The following is an 18,333-nucleotide window of genomic DNA, read 5'->3' on the forward strand; positions in this document are numbered from 1 at the left end:
ACATGCTAATGGCAAGGAAGAGTACAACTACCAGGTCACAGAGGCAGGGGCTCATGATGACTGTGTACCTCAACAGGTAACAAATGTCAACATAATAATAACACATCATGCCTGTGAGGAGGCTGTTTTCTAGGCCACAAAATTGAAGACAATGAAGGGATGAGTGATGCAGTAATACAAAGTAATTTTTTGAGCTCTTGTGTAAATGTTCATCAGTATCTTGTGGAAAATTATTGTGCTTATAATGACATCAGTGAAGGGCAGATTTGAGAGTAAGAAGTGCATTGCTGTATAAAATGGAAGTCAGAGCTGACAGTCTGTAAAATTAGTAAAAATTCTCTTGAATGGTGACTAGGTATTTGAATATCAACAGGCTGAAAATGAAAGTCTTTAGTGGAAGATCATCTTTTAGTACCAGGAAAAGAAATTGAAAATCCATATTTGCTTTATGGTTTTGATAAGTTATACAAAAAAATAGATTGAAATAAATTGCTCATTTTATAAATGTGACAGCAACACAGAGTAACCTTTTATAATGAAACAAGGGGTGTTTACATGGATTTTATGATAGGGTTCATTGATGAAAATCAAGTCTCCATTTACAAAAGTACTTGAGATAAACTTCTTGACTCTAAATATTAGAAAGCAAATTCATATTACCAAAGAAAGGGACATTTTCATTAATATTTTATAATGAAGGTAGTACTCAGATTCTTACTGCCCACTCTTTCAACTTTCTCTCATGCTTCCTGTAACTTATTTGATGAGAATCATGTTTTCGTGATTCAACTTTACATAATTGTTTCAGGATTTTTTTGAGGGGGATGTTCAAGAAAGGACTTCTTCTCCTTATAACTTTGACTGTCCTGTAACTTGCTTTTAAGACAAAATGGTCCTTAAACTCGGAGATATTCCTACCGCTGACTTCTGAGTACTAGAGTGAATAGAATACCTGTGCCACCGCATCTGGCTCAGATGGGGATGGTGGGAAGGAAGATAGAGTATGTAAGGCATGGTTAGAACTGACAAACTTTTGGGTAGAAGTATGGAAACCTAGTAAAGTGGAAAGTTCCTGGGATATATGAGAGTGACCCTAATGAGGACTACTAGTAATGGAGAATATAGTCTTAATTGGACACCTTTTATAGCCAAGCAATGTTTCCAGTGAATGGGAAGGATTGCATTTGGTGAAAATGTTGGCCAAGTGGGTCCCATGGATATCTTCAAATAATCCAGGTTGCTGTTAGCACAGAGGGTCACTCCATGAAAACAGAAACCACATCTCCACAAGTCCTTGAACATAGAGGTTGAAGTGTTCCCAGACTTAAACATTTACCCATACATTCTAATCTCTTTAGTTTGAGAGGGTACTTTGCTGGGTATAGAGAGAAAAACCAGGACACAAACCCTTGACATAACAATCTATCCTGCCTACAAGTTTGCAGGAAGAATGATGGCTACAAAATTTATGGGTGGGGCAAACCAATGTTTGGTTTAACTTGAGGGCTACACCACAAGACTTAGCCCATATCTTATACTATCTATATAGCTAGGAACCATAGGCTAGGCAGCAGAGAGACATAAGGTAGAACAGGACTGGGAAAAAGATGAAACCATTTCTAATGATAATATGATATATTCATAAATCATATTTTTGTCCAGTCATCCTCTGGCAGCAGATGACAACAGGTGCAGAGACCCAATGTCAGACATTCAGAGAGAGTCTTAATTGGGGGTCTCCATCAGACACTTCTATAATATTGTGGAGTCCCACAGAAGTGGGGAGGAAAGATTGTAGGAGGAAGAGGGATGGAGGACACCAGGAGAACATGGACTAGTGAATCAATCAAGTATAGTACCTATGAGCTCACAGAAACTGAATCAACAAGCACAAGGCCTGCAGTGGTCTGCATCAATTCCTTTTGTGTATATGTTATGGCTGTTAAGTTGGTTTTTAAAGTAGGACTCAAAACAGTAGTAGCATGTTTATCTCTAACTTTTTTGCATACTTTTGCAAAATGGATTAATAAGGATCAGGAAAAACAGGTAGACTAGATAGATGTTTATTCAGGGAAAAGTAACTTACAGCAGAAACAGATGAACACCACCAGGTTACTGGTCCTAAGGATGCCTTTGTGTGCTCTCTGTCCCTGTCCAGCAAGCAAGATAGTGCTCCAGGACCCCTTCCCTAGACTAGTTCCCCCAGGTCATGGCTGCCCCTGTCCTCACCCACAATGGGCATGGTCAGGTTTGGACAAAGTGAATATCTCACTACACTTTTGAGACTCATTTCCTTCTATTAGCTTGCCTTGTCCAGCCTCCATATAAGGGATTTTGCCTTATGTTATTTTATGTTGTTTTGTCTTGTTTGGCTATTGTCTCTAGGAAGCCTTCTTTTTTCTGAAGAAATGATGGGAGAGTGGATTTTGGGAAAAGAGGAGGTGGAGGGCAACTGGTCAGATTGCAAGGAGGGGAAACTGTGGTCAAGATGTATTATATGAAAGAAGAATCTATTTTCAGTAAAATAAAAAAAGGGTTGGAAGGAAGACAGAAGAACAGATAGAAAGAAGAAAAAACAAAAGAAAGAAAAGTAAATGGTGTTTTCATACATTTCTTGTACTGATGAAACTGTAACAAGAAATACTGAATGTTTACCAGATTTGTTCTAAACTTGCAAGGAAAAATAAACTCTTTTTTTTCAGAGCAGAAAGGAGTATCTATTTCTACAGTAACAGGTGCATAACAGGTGATCGACACATCCACAGAACTCCTCAGCTTAGGATCCTGCAAGGACAGTTTTGATAAAGCTCTTCATATAGTTTTTGATTCTCCATGCAGACAGCTTCATGGGTAATGTGCATGTTATAAAAGCACGAAGACCAGAGTTCAGAACCCTAGAACTGTAGAAGCTATAGTTGCTTGGTGACTACACTTTTGCATGGCTGGATCTGTAGAAAACCTTGAAACCAAGATTGTGAACAGTTGGGAGTATGGCACTTCAGACCCAGATACTAGAATTCCTACAATTCTGTAAAAAAAAAAAAAAAAAAAAAAAAAAAAAAAAAAGCATTATGTAAAGAATCCTTTGTGACAGGTTTCCATCAGCTACTAGATGAGGGCTCTATGATGGCATAGAATTTAGTTAGTTATCTATGTGATTATCAGGGAAGGGCATTTAAGGTAGCCTTTCCAATGTTGCTCAGGTTGTTAGTTGGGGTCATCCTTGTAGGACTCTGGACATTTCTCTAGAGCCAGTTTTGTCTTTAAACCTATAATGTTTCCCTCTATGGTATCTTTTATTTATCCTCTCATCGATTTGTGCCCTGACTAAATCTTCCTGGTGCCCCATGTTCTCCTCTCCTCTCCTTATCTTTCTTCTAACTCCATCTCCATTCACTGCCCTCTCGCTTGAAATATGCTCAGGAGATCTTGTTCCTTTCCTCTTCTGTGAGGGACCTTATATGACCTTATATGAATCTCTTAGGTTCCTCCTTGCATCCTAGGTTCTCTGGCGGTGTGAATTATAAGCTCGTGATCTTTTCCTCTATGTTTAAAATTCATATATGAGTAAGTACATACCATGATTCTCTTTTTGTAAATGGGTTACCTCCCTCAGGATGGCTTCTTCAAGTTCCATCCATTTGCCTTCAAGTTTCAAGATTTCATCTTTTTCCCACTAAGTAGTATTCCATGGGGTAAAGGTACCACCTCTTCTTTATCCATTCCTCAATTGAGGGGCTTCTAGGTTGCTACCAGGTTCTTGCTACTACAAATAATGCTGCTATGTCTTTGTTGCATGGATGTGGATCATTTGGGTATATGCCTAAGAGTGGAATTGCCTGGTCCTCTGGTAGACTGATTCCCATTTTCCTGAGGAACTGCCACAATGATCCCAAAAATGGCTGTACAAGTTTGAACTCCCACCAACAGTGGAGGAGTGTTCCCATTTTTTACATCCTCTCCAGCATAAGCTGTCATTGGTGTTTCTAATTTTAGCCATTCTGAGAGGAGTAAGACAGTATCTCAGAGTTGTTTTGATTCACATTACCCCAGTGGCTAAAGATTTTGAGCACTTTCTTCAATGTCTTTCAGCCATTTTGGATTCCTCTTTTGAGAATTCTATATTCAGTTCTGTATCCCACTTTTTAATAGGGTTGTTTGGTGATTTGTTGACTAATTTCTTGAGTTCTTTGTATATTTTGGAGATCAGCCCTCTGTCAGCTGTGGGGTTGGTGAAGATCTTTTCCCAGTCTGTGGGCTACCCTTTGGTCTTGTTGACTATGTCCTTTGCCTTACAGAAGCTTCTCAGTTTGAGGAGGTACCATTTATTAATTATCTATCTCAGTGTTTGTGCTACTGGTATTATGTTCAGGAAGTAGTCTCCTGTACCAATTTGTTCAAAGGTACCCACCCGACTTTCTCTTCTAAGAGATTCAGTATGGCTGGATTTATGTTGAAGTCTTTCATCTATTTAGATTTAAGTTTTGTGCATGGTGTTAGAAATGGGTCTATCTGCAGTCTTCTACACACCATCATCCAGTTGTGTCAGCACCATTTGTTGAAAATGCTTTCCTCCTCCCACTGTATATTTTTATCTGTTTTGTCCAAAATCAGGTGTTCATAGGTGTGTGGGTTAATATCAGTATTTTTTATTCGATTCCATTGGTCTACCTGTCTATTTTTGTGCCAATACCAAGATGTTTTCATGAATATAGTTCTATTACAAAGATTGGAGTCAGGGATGGTGATGCATCCTGAAGTTCCTTTATTGTATAGAGTTGTTTTGGCTATCCTGGGTCTTTTGTTTTTCTGTATATAGTGGAGTATTACCCTTACAAGGTCAGTGAAGAATTGTGCTTGTATTTTAATGGGGATTGCATTGGATGTGTAGATTAGTTTTCACAAGATTGCTATTTTTAACTATGTTTATCCTACCGATTTAGAGCATGAGAGATCTTTCCATTTTCTTGTATCTTCTTTAATTTCTTTCTTTAAAGATACAAAGTTCTTGTTATATAGGTCTTTCACTTCTTTGGTAAATGTTACTGCATTATACTTTATGTTCTTTGTGGCTATTATAAAGGATTATGTTTCTCTGATTTCTTTCTAAGCCCCTTTATCATTTGTATATAATAGGGTACTGATTTTTTTTTTTAGTTAATCTTGTATCCTGCTAATTTGCTGAATGTTTTTATCAGCTGTAGGAGTTCCCTGGTAGAGTTTTTTGGGTTACTTATGTAAACTATTATATCATCTGCATACGGTGACAGTTTGACTTCTTCCTTTCTAATATATGTCCCCTTGATCCCTTTTTGTGTCTTATTGCTTTAACTATCATTTCAAGTACAATATTGAAGAGATAGTGAGAGAGTGAGCAGCCTTCTCTTGTTCTTGATTTTTGAGGAATCATCTTAAGCTTCTCTCCATTCAGTTTGATGTTGGCTGTTAGGTTATTTTATATTGCTCTTATTATGTTTATGTATGTTCTTGTTATCCCTGATCTCTTCAAGACCTTTATCATGAAAGGTTCTTGGATTTTATCAAAGGCTTTTCCAGCATCTAGTGAATTGTCATGTTGTTTTTATTTTTCAGTTTATTTTTTTTATGGTGGATTACATTGATAGATTTTTGTATGTTGAACCATCCCTGCATCCCTGGGATGAAGCCTGGTGGTCATGGTGGATGATTTCTCTTATGTGTTCTTGGATTTAATTTGCCATTATTTTATTGATTATTTTTACATCAATGTTCATGAGGGATATTGGTCTGTAGTTCTCTTTCTCAGTTGTGTCTTTGTGTGTCTTGGGTACCAAGGTAATTGTAGCCTCATAAAAAGAGTTTTGTAATGTATCTTCAGCTTCTATTGTGTGGAACAACTTAAGGAGTGAACTTATCACATATGAAATGTGAAGTGCCTACATCTTTAACATGCCTCACAATTATTTGAAAAACCACACAGAATGTACCTATGGTAGGTAGTTCATATTTCTATGCCATGGATTTATGAAAAAAATTCATAACAAAAAACCCTAGTCAGTGTTTTGAAAACATTAATTCAGCATTTTTATTACCTGACAACTTATTTGACCATCTGTGCAAATGCTTTTTAGTATAGCATTGGTATTTATTAATTAGTATAATTTTATGCAAACATATTCATGTATTTATTTGTGTTCGGGTGCATATATGTTTTTTAAGTTCAAATGCACATGCAAGTGCATTCAGGTATTGACGAGAGAACCTACAGAAACAGCAAGCTACCTGGACAGTTACCCTAGGTCTCACAGCAACGTTGGTACACCTAGTTTTGGCTAAGGCCAAGAGTACTTGACCACAACAACAGCAAGGAGGTAGAAAGACTGTCTTACCCTGACTTAGCAAGGTCCAGCAGTCTTCTATATTTGTCTCCTGCAAACACATAGGACTGCATGTCCAAATCAGTGGTCAAGATGGGGGCAGTTCTTTGCCCAACAGGCCATTAGTTGAGGCTAGAATGAACTCCAGCAGGAGCAACAACAGTGTCCAACATATTTTCGGGAAAGTGCACAGTGCTATTAGGAGCAACAGTGTCTCATGTCAATGGAGTACTAATATTAAAACATTTAAATGCCATGTTCTGCATTTCTATGAAGTGATTGAAGATTAAGCACTTATGTCTGACTAATCTCATAGGTAAAGGAAACATGAGTGAAGATAATCTGTAATACTCAGGAACTTAGCTAAATAACTGAATGAAACTTCCCTGAGTAAAGCAGTGACAAATACCTAAACAATATAACTATTTACATATAAATTCATATAAATCCCTAAAATAGAAGTATAGTAGAAATGTCTAGACAAGAGGTAGAACTATAAAGGGCAGCATGATAAATATCCCAAATTGTATCAATATACAAAATGTCTGGAACACACGCAAAAGTATACATATATAGAATATGGTACGAATAATGTGCATAAAAACATCATAAATGAAAGATTTCACACAATATGACAAAATATACCATTCTTCTGGGAAGGGAATATAAACTTAATTTTACATAGCTTATCACAAATAAGGATATATAACAATGTAAGCTGCAAAATACTATTATCTCACTCTTACTCAATTCACAATAGGCTAATGTACCTATATCCCATCTAAACCATATCTTTCCTAACCATACCCTATTCCTGTCTAAAGGATAAACCTGAGTCTAAGCATCACCTTCCATACCTGACCCTAAGTAACTAAAACCAACCCAAAGAAGATGAATATTATCCCCAAATTCGAAGAGTAGGGAAAGGGGGCATCATTATCTTAAGGTTACTTCCTGCTGAAACGGGACAATGATTGCTCCATGGGATCCTGTAGGAAGAAAAATTTTAGCAACCAAATTTCTCAACAGAACTGGCTGTGACATATGTAGCTAGTCACTGTGTGGCAGAAAATGCTTGACTGTAGTTCTATTTGAAACTCTGGCCAGGGTGTAATAAGAAGGTACACCATTATAGCTAGCTATTCATGAGTTGTCTCGAGCCAAACAGTCTCAAACTGGTTTTAGGGTGATGTTTGTAGTCCAGATGCATCAGGTTGAGTCAAGTGGAAATGACAATGTGGAGCCCCATTTTCTTTCTGGAGAGTTCAAAGATTGCTGTTAGGAATTGTTATTATTCCTTGTGGAAAACTTAAACATCAATATTAAAGTAAAATTTTCAAGTTTTAAGGTATGCATTAAGGAAAGGCAACAATAAGGTTTAAAATGTATATGAGAAAATTAGGATTTCAGAGAGAAAATTGCATATTGTTAACTTATTATTTTCACTTATAAATTAGGCACAGCATAAGTAAATATTATCATGTGTTAAGCTGACAAGAGTTGGACTTGTTGTGGCTACTCTTAGATGTCAACTTGACTATATCTAAAATTAACTAAAGCCTAAAATGGCTGGGTATATCTCTAAAGGTCTTTGCTTAAGCATTTAAAGTGGGAAGATTCAACTTTTTAGTTATTATTTATTTTTAAACAAGGACTGCAGTTTCACTTCCCTCCTGTCTTCCCCGATACTCCCCCTATCGCCCCTCTCACTCACATTTACTCCCTCTGTTTCCAAACAGAAAAGCACAGGCCTTCCAGGGAAATCAACCAAACAGGAAATATCACATTGCAATAGAAACCTTCCCTCTTATTAAATCTGGATAGGGTAACTTAGGATAAGCAGCAAAGGAATCTGAGACAGCCCTGTTCTTACTGTAGGAGTACCACAAGACGAAGCGACATAACTGTCGCATATATGCAGAAGGCCTAGACAAATCCCATGCAGGCTCCCTGGTTGAAAGTTCAGTCTCCATGAGCCTCTATGGGCTCAGGTTAATTGATCCTATGGGTTTTACTATAGTGTCCTTGACCTCTCTTGTTCTAACAATCCTCTTTCCCCCTTTTCTGCAGGATTCTAAAAGCTCTGCCTAATGTTTGGCTGTGGATATCTTTATCTATTTCTATAGGTTGCTAGATGAAGTATTTCTGATAAAAGTTAGAATAGACACTAATCAATGAGTATAACAATAAATCATTAACATCATTACATTGACATTTTTGGTCTCTCATGTTTGCTTCTGTCCCAGTTATCAGCACTTTCCAGCATCATGGTTCTGGCATGTAAGGTACTGTCATGGATGTGTTACTTGGATGGGTCTCAGGCTGAACCTGACACTGGTTAGTCATTCCCACAATTTCTGTGCCATATTCCCCTAGTACATCCTGTAGGCAGGACAAAGTCTATGTAGAGAGTTTTGTAGTTAGATTGGTGTCCCAATTCCTCCACTGGAAGTCTTGCTTTGATAAAGGAAGTGCACAGTTCAGGATAAAATTCCCCTATTGCTAGGAGTCCTTGCTATGGTCATCCATGTCCATTCCTGGGAATTTCCATTACACTAGGTATTTACCTAACCCTGAAATACCCACCATTTCCAATTTTCTCTTCTAGTACTCTCCTATCTGTCTACCTAATCCTTTCTGTTTTCATCCCTCCTCACCCAGAGTGCACCTGTTGAATATATTCTATTTCTCCTTTACAAGGAGATCCAGGTGTTCCCTCCTAGAGCCCTCCTTGGTAGCTAGCTTCTTTGGGTCTGTGGATTGTAACATTGTTATCCTTTACTTGATAGCTAATATTCACTTGTAAGAGTACATACTATGTCTTTCTGAGTCAGGATTACCTCTCTCAGGATGATTGTTTTCTAGTTCTTCATCCAGTTTTCTCTACATTTCACAATGTCATTGTTTTTAAGAGTGAAGAAATACTCCATTGTGTAAATGCATCACACTTTATTTATTTGTTATTTGGTTGAGGGACATATAGCTTGATTCCAGTTTCTGACTATTATGGGATATCCACTTTTAATTGGTATCTTTGAGGTGGGAAGTCATATATTTAATCCAGATCTTTTGAGATGGGAAAACCCACCTCTATTCTGAGCCATACTTTTTGCTGGAAGTCTATATAAAAGATATTAAAAGAGACAGTTTTTCTTTTTGCTTTCCTGATTTCTTCTTCATTATCAAATCCATTCTTCATTGGCATTGCAACCTACTTGTTCAGAATTCCAACATCTATTGAAGACCAGCTGAAACATACAGCTTCATGAATTGAAGAACTCTTGGAATCTTTTACCTTCAATTCATAGACAGTCATTCTTGAATTAATGGGAGCACAGTCTGCAAATTATTCTAATAATTATTCTTTATATGTAGATATAGAGAGATAGATTCATTCTTTAATTAATGTTACATTATTAGAGCCTAATACAGTATTGGAACATGCATATATGATTAATAAATTTGTAAAAGACATAACACCAACACTGAAAGTTAATACAAACCATGACTCAGTTAAATTAAAATACCCTTGATTTCATTCATATCATAGTATGTTATAAATGTATATTTCTGTATTTCTGTGCTTGTATATATTAATGTGTACACACAGAAATTTTAGCAGTCTTACACTGAAATATGTGTTTTAATTAGTAGCATTGGGCATAATTTTAGTTACTAAAGTAAATATCTTGCTGTATTCATGTTAGTTTACTTTCTGTAACAAAATTATTTCTATGTGAATTAGGTACTGCATGACTGGGTAGCCAGATTAACCCAAGAATTATAGATAGGACCTAATAAAAGGAAACTGGATTTCATTCTGTGTTTGTATCCAGGAACAGACTTGGCAAGGCCAGTCTGAAGTCAAAGCCTTAAAGGAGTCAACTATTCCACATCGGCTTTGGTTACTAGTTCTAAAGCAGTCTGTTTCTTAGATATCCTGAATTCTCTTTGCCAATATTTTCTTGTTGAGCTCTCTGCTCACCTTGGCCATTTCCCACTGTAAATCATATATAGGATTCTGTACTTCTTGATAAACTTGCTTGACAAGTCCTCAGCTTATGTAAGACCTTCAGGTCCTATCTATTGATTTGTATTCTTTGTTTGTCATCCCCAATCCTCCTATTCAACAGCAAGTAATTCCAGATCCTTATTTCAGGTCAGAATGCATTAAGAAATCCAATGTTTGTGTTAGGTAATATGAAGAAATATCATTGTTCAGGAAAGATAATAATAAAAAATATGGATTCATAAATGAAAATTCATGTATGGCATGTAATGAATTGCTCTGACAAATTTAATAAATTTGCAAGTTCTGTATGTTTCTCTGTATCTATGTTTTCTTGTACTTTTTCTTTGGCTTTATCTTCCATTTATTTTATGCCATTTTGAGTTGGTTTTGTTTTATATTGAGTTATTTTTATTATTAGTCCCTAGATGCCTGTTAATTTTCTAATGAAACACATGTGGGAAGGAAGTTGGAAAAGAGTGAGAATATTTGAGGAAGGTGAAACCAAATCAGAATATGTTCTATGGGAAAAGTTTATTTTCAGAAAAAAAAAAGAAACTAATAATAATATAGAATTCAAAGGTTCAAAAGAAAAATAAGTTTTATAAGGTTTCATTGCCAATAATATGAACAGTACCTTCATTCACTATTGATTACATCAGTATAAGTTTTATTTTATTATTGAGAATTTCACATTCATGATTGCTGACCATGTCTATTTCTAAAGATATAACTGTCCACAAATATTTGTAATATAAATGGAAGGTCTTATTAATTTACTTATACCTTGTAAAAAAGTAAGTACTCACTCTAATTTTGGAGTAATTATTGTTTTCAATTGTTGTGTAAGTAACCAAGGAATCTGGCAGAAATTGTCTTTAACTTACTTTTTCCTGTTATCTCCAAGGAAGGGGGAGAAAGTTAAAATTTGCATTGTTGCTTCAAGTTATCCTTCAGTGTACTTTTAATGCCATTGTAAACCAGCCCAAACCCTTGAGATTAATTTTCTCAGGGCTTCCTTCATATCCTTTTTTCTCAGGCTGTAGATAAATGGGTTCAACATCTGAGGAACCACAGAATACATCACTGAGGCCACTACAGTCTTTTCAGGAGAGTCAGTCACTGCAGAGCTAATGTACACACCTAAAATTGTTCCATAAAACAAGAAAACAATGGACACATGAGACCCACAAGTAGAAAATGTTTTATATATTCTCCCTTGTGATGGCACTCTTAGAACTGCTGATAAAATATGTGTGTAAGAGAAAATTATCTCAGAGATAGGAATGCCACCAAATACAAGTGATGCAAAATATACCAAGATGTTATTAATGAGTATATCAGAACATGCAAGTTTAAGGAGCTGAGCAAGTTCACAGAAGAAATGTGACATTTTAATGTCAGTGCAGAAAGACAAGCGAAGAACCATGAGAGTGTGCAAGAGCCCAAACACAAAGCTAAAAAACAGAGAAATTAGAACCATAAGGATACATGAAGAAGGGTTTATAATTGTGGAGTACCTCAGAGGGTGACAAATGGCCACATAGCGATCACAGGCCATCACAGCTAGGAGACAGTTTTCCAGTCCAGTGAAAACCAACACAAACAAAACTTTTGTAAGACAAGCTATGTAAGTTATGCTTTGATTCTGGGTTATGAGGTTCATAAGCATCTTTGGTATTGTGTTTGTGTTTAAACAGATGTCATTAATGGAAAGACTAGAGAGAAAAAAGTACATGGGTGTGTGTAGGTTTATGTCAGAGCTGACAGCCAAAATGATGAGCAGGTTTCCTAGCACAGTGACCAGATATATGCACAAGAAGAGACTGAAGATAAGGGGTTGGAGCCGAGGATCATTAGTTAGTCCAAGGAGAAGGAATTCTGAAATAGCTCAATTTGAAAGGTTTCTGAATTTCATTTGTCTGATAATTCCTGTGGAAATGAGGCCTGAAGGTAAAAAGCAATGAATCTTTACTAGATTTACAATAATTGTATCACATTCTGACTTGTTGGAAGTGATAACTTTAGGAATGGTTTACGCTCCCTGATCACTCCAAGGTATGTGGCTCTACAATATTTATTCAGCACTCAGAAGTATTTATAAAGCGTGATACTGAACACCTAGGAGAAAAAGTAAAATAGAAATAAACTCTTCATACATAACATAAAACGTAAATGTGCAGACTAATGACCTATGCTCACTTTTATTTTCCTCTTCTACAATGGCATTTATTTTATCAACCTGAAAAGTATTACACAATGATAAATCACTGAACTGTATGAAAAACATAACATATTTTCCTAAACAATCAATTAAAAAATCTATCATGACACAGTAACATTTAAACATATATTCAAGGTAGAATATGTGAACTTGGCCGTGCTAGAGAATAATGTGAAGAGCAGTGAGACAACCTATGAGACACTTTGCACTCTCAATTGTGGGAGGACAGAGAACACCTCCTGAACACCAGGTACACTGCAGAGATTTTAACATGCATGGGTTAGAGAGGAATATCCTGAAACTCAAATTGATGTTTTAGGACAAACCCAGGTAGTACACTCATGAAAGAGTTCTAAAACTTTTAATGATCTCTCATGTTTCAGAACTTATCATTTTGTTTTCTGTTTTTCTGAAATGATCTCCTTTTGCCCATTGACTGTTTTTCCCATTTATTTTAAGATATTCTGAGTTTTATGTATAGCTGAATAATGCAGATGCAGAGTGCAACTATTCAAGGTGTTCATAAAATTATTACATTTGAGAAGAGGTAGATTAATGTTTGAGAAGTAATGACAGAGATCAGATGGCCAGCAGAATAACATGTCTGATGTTGATGGCACTATATGTAAGAATGTGCTAAGAACATTTAAGTTATCTTCTTTTTTTGTGTTGTTGTTGTTATGCAAGAGGTTTATTGGTACCTGATTTTTCATATATGTTCAGTTTTTCTTTTTGCTTCTTTTGCATGAAATTGTATCAAAATATCCACATTTATATTCATTCACTAATGAAGTACTTACAAACTTTCTGTTGTTGTGAAGTACTGCTCAACATCTCACTTAAGTGTAGGAAAACCGAAGATCCTATTCTCAGGTAAGACAGGTGCAAAAATGACTTACTGGTTATATAAAAGTGGAAAAAAAGAGTAGGCTATTGCTGGCTTATGGCTTAGACACTTTCAACTAGTGTTTATCTGTCTGGCAGCTATAGTCTCAAAATTCCCCGCGGGGTGATAATGACATTACCTCATTATAGATCAGAAATATTACCATCGTTCTTATTCCAGGAATACAAGTCTATAGAGACCAGGAGAGGGGAAAAAAAACAAGCATTCAGGAAACATGACTTACTGATCCTATGGCCATGCTTCTGTTATTCAGTGTCCTCTGTTTTCTCTGTTTTTTAAACACCAATCATTGAAATTCAGGAAGAAAACCATGCATTCTACTTGTGTTCTTTATTTCTTGTGATCAAGAAGGATATTTGAGTGCAAAGTCTGAATATGTAACACATATTTTATATTATATACCTATAATATATGAATAAATTTTGCTATAAAATTATAGATATTTTTATTATTATTTATTATTTTTATATACTTTAAAACATAACCAATATTTTATTTTAGTTATGATTACATTGATTTTGCAATTCATATTTCACTGCATTTGCAGACATTTGTGTGTTTGTGTGTGAGTCATTGTGTTCATATATGAACTTCAACTTTAAGATATGATGTGCCTGGCACTCTAAGTCAGTGTCAGTCTTATTATTTTAAAAATATTTGTAGGTCACAATCTAATTATTCAACACTAAAAACAATTAGGATTTCATTGTGATATATTCACATGTCAGTATATATTTTATTTTCAATATGATTACCCTCTTTCCCTTCCCTTCCCTTCCCTTCCCACCTCAATTTGGATAGTATTTCTATATCTAGCAGTCATCCTCATTTAACTTTTGCTTGATTTTTTTGGGACAGAGTTTCTCTATATAGTCTTATATCTGAGTTTCCTGAACTAACTCTGAAGACTGGGCTGGCATCACACTCCTGAGTTCTAAAGCCATGTGCTACCACCATTTGGCTCTTTACTTCATTTATGAATGTAACAAAAACATAAAATTTCTATTTCTATTTTAACATTTCTCTTACTATTCTTAATTATGTTCTTGCACAATACTTGATGTCATCCTTCTTTTTCAGGGAATAATACTAACATACAATTTTAAATCTGTATATTTTCTTCATGTATTCATCTCTTGATAACAGGAATTTAGGCTGACATTCATCATGACTACATGAATACTACATCAATAGGATATAAAATTAATCTTTGTTTTACTTATCTTATGGAAAATTGTTTATGATAATGGATCACTCATGACTGATTTTTAAATAGGCAATTATTCACTAATAATAATATATTTGATAAAGTGTATTAGGGTTCTCTTGAGTCACAGAACTTATGGAATGGATATATATATATATATATATATATATATATATATATATATATCCTTGTAGCTACTAGGTTATGTTCATTATGGATATTAAAAACTGAGAAAATTGAGTCTTTTCACATTGTTCATAATTTTCTCTACCTACACTGGAGAATATGTCCCAAGTATTTGGGAAGATAATTATTTTGATGCTACTACATATAATACTTTATCATGTGGGTTAACCCCATTCCACAAAAGTATAATTTGCTGACAGAAGTTTCTGTCACACTTTGTCCCACAACTGTTTAGTCCTCAAAAAGTACACAAAGGTTTTTATTTAGTACAAACTGTTTGGCTAATGTCTTGGCTTCTTATTGTTTAACTCTCTTATTATTTGCCAATTTTTATTAATCTATGTATTTCCACATAGTTTTGGCTTATCAGAGAATACCTAACAGCCATGACTTTGAGTTAGCTACATGACATCTCTCTTGGGATTCACTATTTGTTCTTCCTCCTAGAATTCTCTGGATCTGGTAGCTCCCACCTATAATTCCTGCCTGTCTACCTCCTGCCTGTCCACTTGCTGAAGCAGCTTTATTCATCAACCACTAAGAAAAACATATATTCACAGCATACAAAATGACACCCCCCATCATTTTCTATTTTCTGTATAAATAAAAAGGAAGGTTTTAACTTGGCATACTAAATTAAACATCATAAAACAATTATCAAGCAAGAAATACAATCAACAATATTTAGTCCATTAGTATTTGGAAAAATTTACAGAAACTGCTCTATGATTTATCCTAACTTTGTGAGTCTCAAGTTTTATATGTAATTTATCTTTTATCATAACTAAAGAAAATCATAACCATATATATCTGTCTTCAACTCCATCAAAGATCTCAGAAGAATAATATATAAACAAACTCTAGAATTGACAGAGATATTTCATTGCCTAAGGAGTCAACAAAAGTTCATATGTAATGTTGGGGTATCCCTCTTCAGTCTATAGGCTCAGAATGCCTAGAATACTTGTTATGAAGCAGGCAAGTTCAGCAGTCACATTTCTTTTTCATCTGTTTTCTCAGTTTGGACAGCATGCTATCAAAAAGCCCAGGCAAGAGCAGTTTCTTGTCCAAATGTCTATTTCTGCCATGTTGATGGCAAACTCCATAACGAGTTTCTCTGATGCCCATCTTCATTTCTGATATAATTGTTGCTGCCAGGAGAAATTGTGTCTCATTGTTAAGATAAACACTAATAAACCATTTTAAATGCCATATGCTCCAGGTCTTTGAAAGCTTTTGAAGAATGGCTATCCATATGAAATATATCTATGTATATCTAGAAAACATCATAAGTTTTGACTATTATAACTATCTATACTCTGCACATAATTATTTATTACATTCATATTTTATATAATTTTTTAATTTTTATTTTACATATTGATCCTAGTTCCCTCTCCCTCCCTAGCTACCTCCCTCCCTCTCTCTCTCTTTCCCTCTCTCCCACCTTCTCATGCCTCCGGAATACCCACCCCTCCCATCCACCACCCACTCCACATATAGAATGATGCCCTCCAGGAGGGGTCACCTAAATCTGCCAAGTCATTAGGAATAGGGACTAGGCCTTCTCTCCTGTCTCTAGGTTAAGGGAGTATCCCTCCATGGGGAATGTGCCCCCAAAGTCCTTTTATTTGCATCAGAAATACATCCTGGTTCAAGGTCCCTTAGACTGCCCAGGCCTTCTACCTGAGACCCATGTTCAGGGGGTTCTGAGTCAGTACCATGCTGGATTTCCAGCTATCAGTCAGGGGAACCATTAGCTCCTCCTTGTTCAGGTCAGCTGTCTCTGTGTGTTTCTTCAACCTGGTCTTGTCCTCTCCCTCTGCATCTGGATTCCAGTTCGACTCAATGTTTAGGTATGGGTGTTTGCTTCTGTTTCCAACAGGTACTAGACGAGGGCTCCATGATGGTGGATAAGTTAGTTGTTCATCGCACTATCTGGGAAGGGCATTCATGGTAGCCTTTCCACGGTTCCTCAAATTGTTAGTTGTAGTCAATCTTTTAGGTCTCTAGACCTTTCTTTAGGTTCAGTTTTTTTTTTTTTCAAACCAATAATGGCTCCCTCTTTTATGTTCCTTCTCTCTCTCTCTCTCTCTCTCTCTCTCTCTCTCTCTCTCTGCCTCTCTCTCTTTCTTCTGTGTTGTATCCCTACCCTGACTCAATCTTCCTGGTCGCATGTGCTTTCCTCTTTTCCCTTTCTCTTTCTTCTACTTCTCTCTCCATTCACTGCCCCCGCCACTTCCCATGTATTCTGGGGGACTTGTCCTTTATATGAATCTCTTAGGATTTTCTCATATAGTCTTTGAGGGCATCTATCATTTTCATGAAGATAATTTTTAAGTCATTCTCTTCTGCTTCATCTGCTTTGGGGTGTTCATGTCTAGTTGGTGTAGAGTCCCTTGTTCTGGTAGTGTCAACGCTTGTCTTTCTATTGTTAAGTGCTTTTTTTGTATTGCTGTCTTCCTGTCACTTCTTCCAGTAGATGCAGGTGGGGTCTCTCTCTCTCTCTCTCTCTCTCTCTCTCTCTCTCTCTCTCTCTCTCTCTCTCTCTCTCTCTTTCTCTTATGGTACTCCCCTGGTTGGTTTAGGTGGGTCAGAAGTTCGATGTCTGTAGCTCTGAGTGGTTCAAGCTCTCTAGGAGGTCTCTCCTCAGACAGGGCCTGGCAATGGGGGTCAAAGATTGGGCTCCAGGAAAGGCCTGGTGAAGGTGGTCAAAGATTCAGCAGGCAGGGACTCAGGTTGGTCCTTCTGGGATAGATAGGTAATCTCTTCCCAGGGGCTGGAGCTCTGGCAGAGGACGGGTAGTATGGGTCTAATATCAGGCAGGAGGAGACTCAGGGTGGTTCTGCATGTATAGGCAGGTCTAGTGTGCTCAGAGCAGCTCCAGGAAGTTCCCCAAAGGTGGCAGGATTGTTGGATTTTCCCTCTGTTCCAGTCTCAACCAGAGTGGTGGAACAGTGGGCAGGGTATAGCACAGGGTGGGGGGAGGGTAGGCTCTTCATGCTGAGGATGTGTATTAGAGCACCAGGAGAGCTCTAGCTCTAGCAGACCCCATCTCTCAGGAGATAGGGGTCAAAATCCAGCAGGAAGGGACTAGGGATGGTCCCATGTGGATACGCCTATATATTACATTTTTTAAAAGAGGTAGATAAACACAATATGTGAACCAGAGTAGAAATATGCATATAACAAAATTGATCTTAAATTTGTATCCGTAAACCAAAATCTATAGATAAGTATTCACTTCTATGTCATATTCCTTTTCTTTTTTCTTTAGAACAAGATTGACTCTGATCATTAACTATTTATAACCAAAATTTGGTGTTTTTTAGCTTAGTGGTATGATCATAGTTTTGGTGGAATTGTCCTTGTGGGATTCCATCTTCTTTTTGGAGATTTCAGAGGTTGCATTAAATTATTATTACTATTTTTTTGGAAAAAAAA

The 18,333-nt window shown here is 36.4% G+C and overlaps 1 protein-coding gene across 1 annotated transcript; it reads right to left on the reverse strand.

Annotated features, from left to right (window-relative positions):
* Positions 1-11,329: 11,329 nt before the first annotated feature.
* On the reverse strand, positions 11,330-16,794 carry LOC127233077 (olfactory receptor 7G2-like). Its single transcript, XM_051199485.1, has 2 exons — positions 16,773-16,794; positions 11,330-12,255 (listed from the first exon to the last, which is right to left on the reverse strand). Exons 1-2 carry the CDS (start codon positions 16,792-16,794, stop codon positions 11,330-11,332), a joined length of 948 nt encoding a protein of 315 aa, XP_051055442.1.
* Between the last annotated feature and the right edge of the window lie 1,539 nt (positions 16,795-18,333).

This window comes from Phodopus roborovskii, unplaced genomic scaffold, assembly GCF_943737965.1.
Source record: "Phodopus roborovskii unplaced genomic scaffold, PHOROB, whole genome shotgun sequence".
Taxonomy (NCBI): Eukaryota; Metazoa; Chordata; class Mammalia; order Rodentia; family Cricetidae; genus Phodopus; species Phodopus roborovskii.

Bases quoted from the DNA above. Each gene is read 5' to 3' on its own strand.
- LOC127233077 (XM_051199485.1), bottom strand. From the start codon at position 16,794: ATGGAGCCCTCGTCTAGTACCT. The intron at 12,256-16,772 runs GTTGGAAACAGA...TTTCAAATTGAG, and splicing joins GGAGCCCTCGTCTAGTACCT to CTATTTCAGAATTCCTTCTC.